This window comes from Erinaceus europaeus, chromosome 12, assembly GCF_950295315.1.
Source record: "Erinaceus europaeus chromosome 12, mEriEur2.1, whole genome shotgun sequence".
Lineage (NCBI taxonomy): Eukaryota > Metazoa > Chordata > Mammalia > Eulipotyphla > Erinaceidae > Erinaceus > Erinaceus europaeus.
In genome coordinates, this window is record NC_080173.1 from 95,834,887 (window position 1) to 95,848,630 (window position 13,744).

General features: G+C 44.8%; 1 protein-coding gene across 6 annotated transcripts in view; it reads left to right on the forward strand.

Annotated features, from left to right (window-relative positions):
- The window catches only part of DCAF1 (DDB1 and CUL4 associated factor 1), a 79,734-nt gene that overhangs the window by 65,028 nt on the left and 962 nt on the right, over positions 1 to 13,744 (forward strand). For 4 of the 6 annotated variants that reach the window (XM_060204586.1, XM_060204588.1, XM_060204584.1 and 1 more), the window contains 6 exons: positions 2,096 to 2,329; positions 3,517 to 3,610; positions 4,079 to 4,183; positions 4,502 to 4,575; positions 5,049 to 5,150; positions 7,787 to 8,810. In XM_060204586.1, coding sequence (XP_060060569.1) covers positions 2,096 to 2,329; positions 3,517 to 3,610; positions 4,079 to 4,183; positions 4,502 to 4,575; positions 5,049 to 5,150; positions 7,787 to 8,149 — 972 coding nt within the window. In that variant the 3' untranslated portion in view covers positions 8,150 to 8,810. Of the gene's footprint in view, positions 1 to 2,095; positions 2,330 to 3,516; positions 3,611 to 4,078; positions 4,184 to 4,501; positions 4,576 to 5,048; positions 5,151 to 7,786; positions 8,811 to 9,801; positions 9,897 to 13,744 lie in introns of those variants that run through there. The other 2 variants (XR_009553236.1, XM_060204587.1) reach the window with 2 other exon arrangements.

Genomic DNA, 13,744 nt, shown 5'->3' on the forward strand with positions numbered 1-13,744 from the left:
TATATAAAATGTAAATTTTATTAAGTTAACTGTAAATACAGTTGTTGGTATATGTGTACAATTTCTCAGTTTTCTTCAAGACATTCTAACTACCCACCTAGGCCCTCCACCATCGTGCATCTCAGGACTGGCTCCCCTTCCCCTCCACCTCCAGCCCCAGAGTCCTTTACTTTGGTGCAATACACCAAACCCAGTGCAGGTTTTGCTTTGTTAAAAAAAAAAATACTAAGAAAAAAAATCTGATTAGAGTGAATTCGTAAGAGAAGTAGAGATACTAAGTGTTTTTCTGAAAAAGAAATAGGAGCAGTCGCTGAGGTTGGGTGGTGGTGGGTGTATGAGATGATAATGGGAAGGTTTCTTCTGAATATTTGGAAATGCTAAATCACATAAAAATGTTAAACAGTAGTACATATGCCTAGGATTCATCCTCTTATTATTTCCCCAGATGATCTTTGTGTGTATGTTTTTTGAATCATTTAAAGGTCATGACATTTCTCCCTAAGATTCATAGCATGTCTGTACTAGTAATACTTTACTACATAATTATACTCAGTGGTCAAATTCAATCTCACTGGGGTTTTGTAGTAATGTTATAAAGCCAAGAACGATTTCCTTCATTTTCATACTATTCACTTTTTTTTCCCCTTTTATTGCAACGAGGGGCAGGTGTCACAGGGCTTGGTGCTGGCACTATGAACCCACCACTGCTGGTGGCCTTTTTTAACTTTTTTTTTCTTCTTTTCTACTTTTTAAAAAAATATTTATTTCCTTTTGTTGCCCTTGTTGTTTTATGGTTTGTTTTTTTTTTTATTTGTAGTTATATGTCATCATTGGATAGGACAGAGAGAAATGGAGAGAGGAGGGGAAGACAGAGAGTGGGAGAGACAGACAGACACCTGCAGACCTGCTTCACCGTCTGTGAAGCAACTCCCCTGCATGTGGGGAGCCGGGGGCTCGAACCGGGATCTTTATGCTGGTCCTTGCGCTTTGCGCCACATGCACTTAACCTGCTGCGCTATTGCTTGACTCCCCCTTTCTACTTTTTTTTTTTTTTTTTTTTTACTAGGACAGATAGAAATTGATAGAGGTGGGTGAAATTGAGGTGGAGAAAGAGATAGACCTGCAGATCTGTTTCACAGCTATGAAGTATCCTTGCAGATGGGGATTGGATTTTTTTTTTTTTTTTACAGAGCGCGGCTCAGTTCTACCTTAGTCATGCTGGTGATTGAGCCTGGGACTGTAGGTGCTTCAGGCATGTGATAGTTTTTCTTGTTTATATTAAAGGAAAAGAAATTTCCCCGTAACAATTGAAAGTATACTTTGTCTTTAAACTGTTGGGGGAAAGCTAGTTTCTATAGAGTGCACATTATTGACTTTAGGACTTGAGTATTGTAGGACTAAACTGTTAAGTCTATCACCATTGTTTTGTTCTGTTTTATTATAAAAGGTTGTTGACTCGAGGTAAGAGTTGGGACACATACATGATGTGATTTTTAAGGAAAAAAAGTATTTTGTTATGCCTTTATCCAAAAGGTAACCCTTAACAAATATCCTGTAGGTAACTACTAGCTGACCCATAGTGGAGAACTTCTCTGTTTGAATTTCAGAATCATTTTGTTTTTTGAAAAGGCGAGGAGAAGAAGGAGATTGTCTCTTCTTTTTAAAAGCTATTTATTAGAGAAGAGGAGAAAGGGAAAGCCAGAGCATCACCCTGGCGTATACGGTGCTAGGGATTGAACTCGGGACTTCACGATTGAGATTTCAGTGCTTTATCTGTTGTATAACTTCCCAGGGTGCTATAAGGCTTTCGTATTTCATAGCCTGATTTCAGTCTCTTTTCCTCATGTGAGAATAAGGCTTTTTTTAAAAAAAGATAAGAAAACAAAACAAAACAAAAAAACCTTGAATGGGAACCAGGCTCTATAACCTTTGCTTGGGGGGGTACGGATGTCCTTTTTAGTTGTTTTACAGTATTAGTATTTGTAATTTGATGGGGCTTGGAAAGCATTAGAGAGAGATTTTACACAGCTCTTCTTTGAAATTTTCAATGAATAGATTGGTCTAATTTTTCTCTCCTACCCCTTCTTCTCTAAAGATCTATGATATTCAGACTGGCAGCAAGCTGTTGACTCTGTTTAACCCAGATCTTGCCAACAACTACAAACGGAACTGTGCCACCTTCAACCCTACAGATGACCTTGTCTTAAATGATGGCGTCCTCTGGGATGTCCGCTCTGCACAGGCCATCCACAAGTTTGACAAGTTCAACATGAACATCAGTGGTGTTTTCCATCCCAATGGACTAGAGGTCATCATTAATACTGAGATTGTATCCTTCACACCACGTCTTTCGTCCCACTTATTATCTAGTTGGTGACATGAGTAACATTTCTGTCAGTAGCTAGTTAAAGAACCCACACAGGGAGCAACCTATCTGGTGCTTCACCTTTGGCTTGAGGTGTTAATGACTCTCTAATGAGCCCTTGTAGTTGCTGGTAATTATTAATGACTTTCACTAGTATTTTCTCTTCCTTCTGTTTCACTGGTGTATCTTTGTGTTGGAAAGAGTGACTAAATTCCTACTTCCTGCTTCTCCATGTATGTAATCGACTTTTACCTATATTTCAATAGTTTTTCTTTTGATTGATGCGAATCAATTGCTAGATAGAATAGTGAAATGAAGTGATGCCTCTGTTGAGAGGAAGGGGTCTTGTGTGATGTCCATGTAAACAAAGATAACCTCAGGGGCCTGGTAAAACAGCTCACTTGGATAGCGTGCTGTCTTGCCGTGTGTGAGACCCAGGTTTGAGCTCAGTCCCCACTACACTGGAGGAAGCTTCAGTATTGTCTCTTTCAAAACTCTTTTTTAAAATTATTTATTTTATTTTTGAAAAAGATGGGGGGGTGGAGAGAGAGGGAGAGAGAGAAACACCAGGGCAGGGGGAGATAACATAATGGTTATGCAAACACACTCTCATGCCTGAGGCTCCAAAGTCTCAGGTTCAATCCCCTGCACCACCATAAACCAGAGCCGAGAAGTGCTCTGGTTAAAAAATAAATAAAACTTGAACAGAGAAACACCAGAGCACTGCTCAGCTCTGGCTTATGGTGGCGCGGGGGATTGAACCTGAAACTTTGGAGCTTCAGGCTTGAGGGTCTCTTTGCATAACCATTATGCTACCTATCCCTGCCCAGTGTCTTTTAAAGTTCTCTGCCTCTGTCTGTCTGTCTGTCAGTCTATCTATCTGAACAAGTTATCCTGGAGCAGTGGAGACTTAGTGATGACTGAAAAAGCAAAAACAACAAACCAGAAACCAAACTAAGGTTACTGTTGGAAATTTTGGGAGCTGTTTTCCAAAAGTACTCATTCTGTGGGCTTTTGTTTTAACTTGATTTCAGTGATTTCTAAACCATCAGTACTTAGCAGGAATAAAAAGTGATGTTTTAGAATTCCCCCCATGAAGCCAGAGAAGAAGCTCAGTGTGCATATAGTTTCCCTTGACCACCCCTTCCCAGTGGGACCTTCGGACCTTCCACCTTTTACACACAGTGCCTGCTCTGGACCAGTGTCGCGTGGTATTCAACCACACTGGGACAGTGATGTACGGAGGTAATAGACCTTTATTTTCATTTTAGTTATTCCTCGTTCTTCCCTCACTTAATTTGTTAATCTTTTTGGAACTGCTTCTCAGTTGCGAATTGGAAAGCATTTTAAAGTGATGGCATGAATGGTGGCAAAAGAGAAGATGAAGATAATGTTGATTTAGGATAAAAACCTACTGACTTTTCATTGGGAAGGTTGTATGGGATGAAATCTCCTATCATGGTTTGTCATGTGCGTTGTCATGCACAGAGACCTTTATAGTTGCTGTCTTATGCTTTAGCTGTAACACTTGCTGGGAGTGAGGTCAGAGGTTGAGAATACTGTTTGCCACAACAGTTGGCATCTAAGAGGACCCTTTGCCAGCAGCTGAGTAGATGCTGTGGGGGGTGACTGCGCTCTATGGCCCACGAACACTTTCTGCACTTGAGCTGTTTCGAGTCTTGATATTACTCTGTCTCGTTCCCTCCCGTTCAGCTATGTTGCAGGCAGACGATGAAGATGACTTAATGGAAGAAAGGATGAAAAGTCCCTTTGGATCATCCTTCCGAACATTCAATGCGACCGACTACAAACCTATAGGCAAGTGTGATTGGGGAGACATTGGCTGCATCTTCAGGTTCCATTTTAATGTTTGAATTTCTTTAAAGGAAAGTAAACTTATTTTGAACAGAGATATAACTTGAGAGGAAGAGCAAGCGAGCGAGAACGCTTTGCAATCAGTAGTCTTTAGCACTTGTGAGGCTTCTTACCTGCAGGGGGGACCTGGGGCTTTAACCAAGGTCCTGAATATTGTAACTCGTGCTTCCTACCAGGTACTCGAGCGCCTGGCCCCTGAGGAAAAATATTAAGTAACAGCATTAATCCAGTTCTGAATCTTATAATTATTTTGTTTTCCAGCAACTATTGATGTGAAACGGAACATCTTTGACCTGTGCACAGACACCAAAGATTGCTATCTTGCTGTTATTGAGGTAAAGTGAACTAGGAGGAATCTCTCTCCTCCTTCCCCTGAGCTTCTAGGATAATTCTCAGGGTACAGTGCAGACATTTTGTTCTAAAGTTGATGCATTCCTTGTGGTAGATTATTGATAGGAGGGTATGGGTAGTATACAGTGTAAGAGAAATACAAAGAGCTGCATGGAGAGTTCTTGTTCTTGCTGTCCTGAGCTCACTGTCATCCTGCTGGAGGAGTCTGGATTTCTCCTCGGAGAGTATGCTAGATTTGCTCTAAGGATAGTGGTCTCTGTTGTGCCCAAGTCTTCTCATCTTCTTCCCCTCTCATCATAGGTGAAGCATTTTCAAAGTCAGTTTAAGAACTTGAGATGTTGAGAGCTTTTAGTGTAGATTTTAGGGTCAAGATGCATTGGTGTCAGTTAGCGCTAAGGTGGAGATGTGAGCCTTCTGCAGATTAACTGCTCCTTGCGGACTGGATGTTCTGTTTCAGAACCAAGGCAGCATGGATGCTCTGAACATGGACACAGTGTGCAGGCTGTATGAAGTGGGCAGGCAGCGTCTGGCAGAGGATGAAGACGAAGAGGAGGATCAGGTTAGTGGTCTTTGAGATTCCTTTCTACTGAAAACTACTTTATAGAGGTTATATAAAGATTAGCTGTTGGGCAGGGGTAGGTAGCATAATGGTTGTGCAGAGACTCTCATGTCTGAGGCTCCAAAGTCCCAGGTTCAGCCCCCCGCACCACCGTAAGCCAGAGCTGAGCAGTGCTCTGGTTTAAAAAAGAAAAGGAAAAAAATTAGCAGTTGCTGCCTGTGTCAGATTCTGAAGGCTTCTCATGTGTCCTTGATGACTGACCTCAGAAGAAAGCAGGTTGTTTGTTTTTATAAAACTTTAACCTGTATTTGGTAATCCTGTGCATTCCACTTATAGGTTAATTTGCAGATTAGCAATCTCTGATTTTGCTTTAGAGATTTCCTTGAGCTCATCCTTTGGGACCAGTTATCTGACTTCAAGATAAACAGCCCCTGTATTCCCATTTTTAATAAAAATTAGGGAATTCATTCTGTTGAGATGGATCATAGAAATGACTTAACCTTTATACAATTCTAATTTTACTTTCTAAGTTTCACAGTGTTTTCAGAGTAATAGAATTTATACATAAAGATTTCTGATGCTTTGAGAATTAGAATGTAATGTAGGTACCTGGTCTCATTTTAGACATGGTCTCAGCTTTTAAGCTTTCCTTTCTGTAGTAGAGGATTTTTTTTTTTTTTTTTAATATTTTATTTTCATTAGATAGATACAGAGATAAATTGAGGGGAAGGGGAGATAGAGATGGAGAGAGACAGAGAGACACCTGCAGTCCCACTTCACCACTCCTGAAGCTTTCCCCCTGCAGGTGGGGACCAGGGGCTTGAACCCGGGTTCTTGCGCACTGTAGTGTGTACGCTTAACCAAGTGCGCCACCGCCTGGCCCCGAGGATTTCTTTATCTATCTATGTATTTGAGGATTGAGACAGAGGGAAGGGTAGCCCGGGAGGTCGTGCAGTGGATCCCCAGCAGTACATGTACCAGAGTGATGTCTGTTTCTTTCTCAGGAAAGACAGAGATATACCTGCTGCACTGTTTACCACTAAAATCATGAAACCTACCCTGGCAGGAACTTGGACTGGGTCCTTGCACATTGTAACACGGGTGTGCCGTTAGGTGTGTCTCCTCCATTAGTGGTCTTCACAAGCAGTTCATACTTAAGATCTAATAGAAAATTTTAAATAGCAAAACTTAGTTGTTGTTGTTTTTTTCTCTCCTTCTAATAGAGACAGGAGGCATGGCAGCTTGTGCACACTCGCGGGTATATCACCTCTTGGTCTGAACACTTACCATCCGCCATCCCCCCATAGAGACAGATCGTTAGAGAGTGAGAAAGTCCGGAGAGAGAGAGAGAGAGTAGTGAAGCTTCCTTCTTTGTGTGAGTCACTCCGAGATTTTCTCTTTTTGGGTTTGGCTGCAAGTGGAACTGAGGACTTCAACTCCCTCTCTTCTGACTCATTTGAATACATACATTTGGCACTTTGATTTTTGAAATGAAGGTATTTTAGTGGACTGAAGCCGTGTTTACTTAAATAAGTTTCCTTTTTCACCTTGGTTCAGCTATTTCCTCGTCAGCCTAGACTTTGCCACAGTCCTGCACTGTGCTTGCTGTCTGCGCCATCAGGCATCCCGCGACCGCCTCCACCTCCTCCTGCCCATTTGGTGGTGGCTTTTTCAGTTGTCACCACGCTTATCACGGCTCTGCCTGCACTAGAAACCCACTTTTTTTTTTTAATGGAAGTTTATTTATTGGATAGAGACAGTCAGAAATTGAGAGGGGAGGGAGACAGAAACTGAGAGAGGAGGGGGAGGTAGAGAGGGAGAGAGACACTTGCAGCCCTGCTTCCCCACTTGTGAAGCTTTCTTCTGCAGGTGGGGGACCAGGGGCTTGAACATGGGTCTTTGTGCATTGTAACATGTGCGCTCAACCAGGTGCACCACCACGCAGCCCCTCCACTTTTTTTTTGGATAGGGACAGAGAGAAATTGAGAGGAAATGGGAGCTGGGGAGAGAAGGAGTGACACCTGCAGCACTGCCTCCCTCTCTACCTGGTGGATGTGTGAATGGCCCTCGGGCATGGCCTATGGGCACCTGGCTGGAGGCACCACTGCCCTGCCCTATAACTTGCTGGTTTTTTTTTTTTTTAACTCAGCTTTCTTTTGTGTGCTTCACCTGAATTTAAAAGTGGAGACTTTATTTTCATATGAGTTATTTGCTATTCAAAATGCTGTTCTAGCTTGGATACCTGCTCTTAGGTCGTGTCAAGTGTTTCGGGTATGACTGCTGTCAGTGCAGACACCTGTTAACAGTACCTTTGAATTTGCCTTTTTACTTCAGCTAAATAAACTTAGAAACCTGAATGGACAGCTGTTGTCTGATAAAATTATCCAGTCCAAAGTGCATATCAAATTATTGTTTATTTAAATACTGTCGGTGGTCTGAGAGGTGGTGCAGTGAAAAAAGTGTCTGTCTCTCAAGCATGAGTTTCTGAGTTCTGTCCCTGGCACGGCTGATTGCCCTTTGAAAATCACCCAGGTTACCGTTCTGTGCTGATAGTTTCTGCCCCTGACCTTAGGGAAAGTAGCCCCCGTGGACCAGGCCTTGGCATGTGTTCTATGGGTCTTGTGCTCTCTTACCAGGAAGAAGAAGAACAAGAGGAAGAAGATGATGATGAAGATGATGACGACACAGATGACCTGGATGAGCTTGACACTGACCAGCTGCTAGAGGCAGAGTTGGAGGAGGACGACAACAACGAGAACGCAGGGGAGGATGGGGACAATGACTTTTCTCCCTCTGACGAGGAGCTAGCAAACCTTCTAGAGGAGGGAGAGGACGGGGATGACGAAGACTCTGATGCAGACGAGGAAGTGGAACTGATCCTGGGGGACAGTAAGTCTAGGGCCGGCGACGAGGCTGAGCCTTGGCACGGAGGGAAGAGTCCCTTTTCTGTGCCAGCCCAGCCCAGAGGGCAAATCTCAACAGGGTTTTGTACCTCATAACTGTAGAGTCGCCACTCTGGCCTCAAGCAGTTTGACGTCTCTCATTCTCTGCTCTCCCATCAGACTGTGTAACCAAATGTCTGTTATCTCTTATCTTTAAAACAGAGGTTGACAAACTTTTTCTGTAAAGGCCAGACAGTAAATATTTTATGCTTTGTGGGCCACACGGTCTCTGTTGCAGTTACTGAACTCTGCAAAAGCAGAGATGGATGTAAATTTAGTGGCCTTGGCTGTGTTCTAATAAAACATATTTACAAAAATAGATGGTGGGCTTATTTGGCCCAAGGGCCATAGTTTGTCAACCCCTGTTTTCAAGGATTGGCTTTAGAATGGAAGACAAAGTGATTCTTCTCAAGGAGCAGAGCTCAAGTCACCAGAAAGAGCTAATCTGGGGTGTTGTACCTGCTCCTTTCTAAAGTTATAAAGAAATAAACGTCCTCTTGTGGAGGAGCCCTTTCCTGCTGTCTGCTTTTCCTAGTGCCTCTTACAGGCCAGGGACAAAGGTTTCTCTCTGACTGCTGTTTCGTTCCTCTTTCTCCTCCTCCTCCTCCTCCGTTTATGAAAAAACAAGATCCAGTTTTTCTAGTATTCTCAGTAGGACAAGTCATTGAAGTCAAGCTCTCTGTGCTAGTGAATCCTGAATAAACCGCCTGCTGTGCGACCCACTAGTCCTAAAAGCCTCTGCTAGCTCTGCAGCCGCGCCCTGCATGCTCTGGAGGACGTTCAGCAGCGCCACTCACACGTGTCACTGCCGGCAGACTCTGCTCGCTGTGGTCCTGCTGCTGCCTGGTGCTGCCCTGCCCGGCTGGGGAGTGTCCTTGTGCTGCCCAGTCACCGTTCGTGTGGTTGACCTGGTCAGCATTCTCGCAACTTTGGCAGCGATGATGTCTAATATGGTAGCTGCTATAACTACATGGGGCTATTAACCTCTTAATTAACTAAACTGAGTGACTCATTTTCCTGTCCAGATTTCAGGCGCACAGTAATTACATGTGGCTGCCATGTTGTGATGGCCTAGGCCCAACCAATGCCAAGCCTCTTCATAACATTTTTTTAAATGATCGTTGGCATTGAGTGCTAGGAGACTCAGTCCTTGGAAAGGTGGGTGGCAGTATATAAACATATATTGGCTTGCCAGAAAAGGCATGACACATTTTTGCATAAGAAAACAGAAAATAAGTCATGCTACACACACACACACACACACACACACACACACACTCACTTTCTCCCTCTCTCTCTCTCTCTCTCTCTCTCTCTCTCTCTCTCTCCCCCCCCTGCCTTGCGTACCGCCTCCCCCCGGTTGCCTGGACTCATTTTGTCTTTGCAGAGTTGGGACCTTATGCCTGTGCAGTTGCTCTTGGGCTTTTTATGCTTTACTTATTCTCCCCCACCTAAATTTCCCCCTTTTTTAATTGGCCGGACCCCCCTCTCCCCCCAACCATCCCTCCACTGCCCCTCATCCAAGTAGAGAGGAAAAGAAAACACAGCACTGGAGCTTCCCCTGGTGTTATGACACCTCCCTGTGGCATAAGGGTTTGAAATGGGCTGCACTTTCCGTACCTGGTGAGGGTTTTGGAGCTTGAACTTAGTCTGATGCATGTACATTACCACTGAGCTCCCTCTCCAGCCCAACTGTTTTCTATTTTTAGAATGAAAGAGAGAAAGAGAACAAAGCATTGCTCCATCTCTCGTTGCTGCTCCCTTGTGGTGCTGGAGATGGAACTCAGAGTCACGTGCATGTGAGGTGGGTGTGTATCACTGAGCTGCCTTCCTGGGCCCGGAACTCATTTTTGGGCAAACTTTTTTTTTTTTTTCCTCAGATAGTTTTGAGTTTTATTAGTGAGAGTGAACTAGCGCACCACCAAACTCTTATGCTTGAGAATTCAAAGCTTCATCTGCTACATCGCCTCCTGGGCTGCATTTGGAGATAAATTTTAGCCGTGCTTCTAACACTCAGTGTTGCTTTATAGGTGTTCTGTCTTTCTCTATTTAATTACTTATTTATTCCTTTCTCTTTTCTTTCCTTTGTCCCCCCTCCTCCAGGGCATTGCTTTGCTCTGTTTTGTTGTGGTACAGGGGATTGAACCTGGGGCTTTTGGTGCCTCAGGCATGAAAGACATTTTTTTTAGATACTCATATTTATTCCCTTTTGTTGCCCTTGTTGTTTTATTGTTGTAGTTATTATTGTCATCGTTGTTAGATAGGACAGAGAGAAATGGAGAGAGGAGAAAGACACCTGCAGACCTGCTTCACCGCCTGTGAAGCGACTCCCCTGCAGGTGGGGAGCCAGGGGCTCGAACTGGGAGCCTTATGCCGGTCCTTGCGCTTTGCGCCACGTGCGCGTAACCCCGACTCCCATGAGAGAGTTTTTTCCATAGCCATTATGCTGTCTCCTTTTTTTTTTTTTTATGTTTATTTTATTTATTTATTCCCTCTTGTTGCCCTTGTTGTTTTATTGTTGTAGTTATTATTGTTGTTGTCATTGTTGGATAGGACAGAGAGAAATGGAGAGAGGAGGGGAAGACAGAGAGGGGGAGAGAAAGATAGACACCTGCAGACCTGCTTCCCCGCCTGTGAAGCGACTCCCCTGCAGGTGGGGAGCCGGGGTTCGAACCGGGATCCTTATGCTGGTCCTTGTGCTTTGCACCACCTGCGCTTAACCCGCTGCGCTACAGCCCGACTCCCTTATGCTGTCTCCTTAGCGTAGCTTCCTTCTAGATGGCATTGCCAGAGTTCTATTTTCATGGTGCTCTAAGTCCTAGCAGGTGGGAGTGCCTTGTCCCTGCCCTGTGTCCTAGTTCTCTCACCTTCCATTTTCTCCATACTTGGAGGTCACGGTGATTGATTCAGTGGAGGCTTACTTTATCCTCTATCCTTACCCATGGTCAGAGTCAGGTCAGAGGGAGGCGAAAAGGACGCATGCGCTTACCACTGTTATTATTTTTAATACTATCAGAACACTGCTTGGGTGGCACTGGGGATCAAAGCTGGGAGCTTTCACGTTAGTCCTTATTGCTCCACTCTGCTAGTCCTCAGCCTGGGTACAAGTACTGGTGGACTAAAGGGCTAGTTCCACTGGGTTTTACTTGCCTCAGCTGCTAGCAACTGTGGGGACGGGTTCCCTCTCCCGTCAGTCACAAGCACTGAGGTCGGCTGGGGGAGCAGTTAAGGGCCAGTCCCACTGGTGGGGGTAGCCGTAGCATGAGTGGGTGTCACTTTAATCTTTTCACTGTTAATTTGAACATAAAGTCACTGAACTTGTGTTTGGCCTGTAAAATCACTGCCCCCTTTGACATTAACGTTTAAGCGGTTCCTTTCTAGCCAAACAAGTAATCTGGGAAACTTTAATTCTGACAGTTACCTTATTTTTAAATATTTTTTATGTACTTGACAGAGATACAGTGGGAAGAGGATCAGAGCATTCTCTGGCTTACAGGATGCTGACATCATCAGTCTTGGGGCCTCGTTCTTGCAAGCTCAACATCGCTCCAAGGCCCAGAGAATGTTAATTTACCTTAGTGGGAGTTTTGTGATGTGGAAATGTCGCCATATATAGCAGCTTAAGTATATTTCTGCTTGGGATTCAGAACTGTGTGGTGCTATGTAGTGTAGCGTCTGCACTGTGCATTTCTGTGCTGCTGCTCTGCTCGATGCAGACAGCAGAGTTTGAAACAGAGGAGGAGAAGCATGCCCTGGACTCTGGGTTTGCACATGCATCACCTCCTAATGATCTTTTAGAGCTGAGGCCTGGTGACTGCTTAGGGAACTCACTATTCCTAGCGGCCAGTTTTCTTCCTCCCTCGCTTTCTCTGTATTTGCTAGACAGAAGTAGAGAGGGAAGGGAGAGAGCCCTGCGGTACTCACTCCTCCACTGCTCATGAAGGCTTTCTTCCTGCGGGTGGGGACTAGGGGTTATGTGCATACAACGTTGCCTCTTAGCCTTTGGGGTTATGGAGCCTTAGAGGATTTTACTAAAGTTACCAAGACTAGAGAATGTCATATCTGTTTGTCCCCAAGTTAAGTCTGGGCATCCCTTGGTCCCAGAGATGCAGAACCCCAGTCCTGGAAAAAGAAACACCTTGACTCTGGTCTTTGTTTCTCTATTCTAGTCGACTGTTTTGCCTCCCTACACAAAACCTGTGTTGGAGAGCAACAGGGGTGCGAGTGGGGAGCTGGAGCTGTTTATGTAAGCCCTTCACACCCTGACCGAGATCTGGGACTGAGTCTCTTCAACACAGCGAGGATGAGAAAGGGCTGAAGACCATAGTACAAGGCACGTGTCAGAGTGATGCTTTGGCCCTCTCCCCTCAATTATATCTAAAAATGAGAGTAGAGAGAATATGCCACATGACCACCGGAAAGAAATCTAGAACTCCTGGTCTGGAAAATCACATTGCTGACGGTCAGACAGCTCTCCAGCAGGCCGGAGAGGCACTGCCGACTCCCAGGTAGCACGAGCTCCAGAGAACTCCTGGAAGTCCGTCTGGACACAGGACTGTCGCCACTTCCTCTTGGAGCGTGCGAGGAAGCTTGTTTTGCTTCAGCCATGGTAGCTGTTTGCTCTCTGATCTCTCCTTTCTCTTTCCCCCACTTGTCATTGGTACAATCAGGTCCTGCTTGCACCTTCTTAAACGCAGGCGCACTGTTTTCTAACCATCTCTTTTGCTAACCTTCAGACTTCCTGATAGTCACGGTTTTTCTTTACCCACTTAAGTTTCTTCCTAAAGGAGACAGCGTTCTTCCTCATCTTCCCTAAGCTTGGACTCCCTCAGGTATCTGGGAAGGGCAGCTAAGGGATTCTTTATTTTATTTTTTTCTTTTTTTGGTATTTATTTATTCTCTTTTGTTGCCTGTGTTGTTTTTTAAGGCACTCTTTGGAACCAGTAGCTGTCCCTCCCAAGGGAACCCACAGCCTCTGGGCACTTGGCAGGGCTCCAGCTTAGGATCTGCTTGCTTCCTTGTGACCTTGTTGAAACCATTTCATTTCGAGGGTTCTTTTTGCTACTGCCTAGTTTTACCCCTTGATGGATCTTTTCAGAAGTGTTAGTGCGGTCAAGCCAGAGGGTCTCTTGTGTTTTGGAGACAGTGCCTTTCAGGACCTTCTGACTGTTCCCTGCTGGCCTGGTGTCACTGTAAGCTGATCTGAACCTCGGCATCCACAAAGGGTCAGTCCCAGGTTGACTTGTCCCTAGGTTTTCTGAGGAAATAAGGAATTCCAAGATCTCTAGGCACAGGCCAGCCTTGCTCACTTTTCTCTCCCGTTCTGCCCCCTTGCTGTTGCCAAAGCACATGGGGAGAAGCTGCAGAGGGGACTCACGTGACCCCCTTAGGGCTCCCCAGGTAGAGAGAAGAACCTCTAGGAAGCAGAGTGCACCACATCAAGGCCTTCTGAAAGGTAAGAGCAGGAAGTCCCAGGGGTGACCACTGCTGGCAACAAGTTTATTCCCCAGACCCAGCTCCAAGGAGTTAATTGATGTTTGCTTTTCTGGAAGCCAGTCAACCTTGCTCAGGCATGATTGTGTATGTGTACAGGTGCTTCCTTTCTGAAAGCTTCCTACAAGCCTAGTGCATAATCTAGTCTCTTCCTTTTCT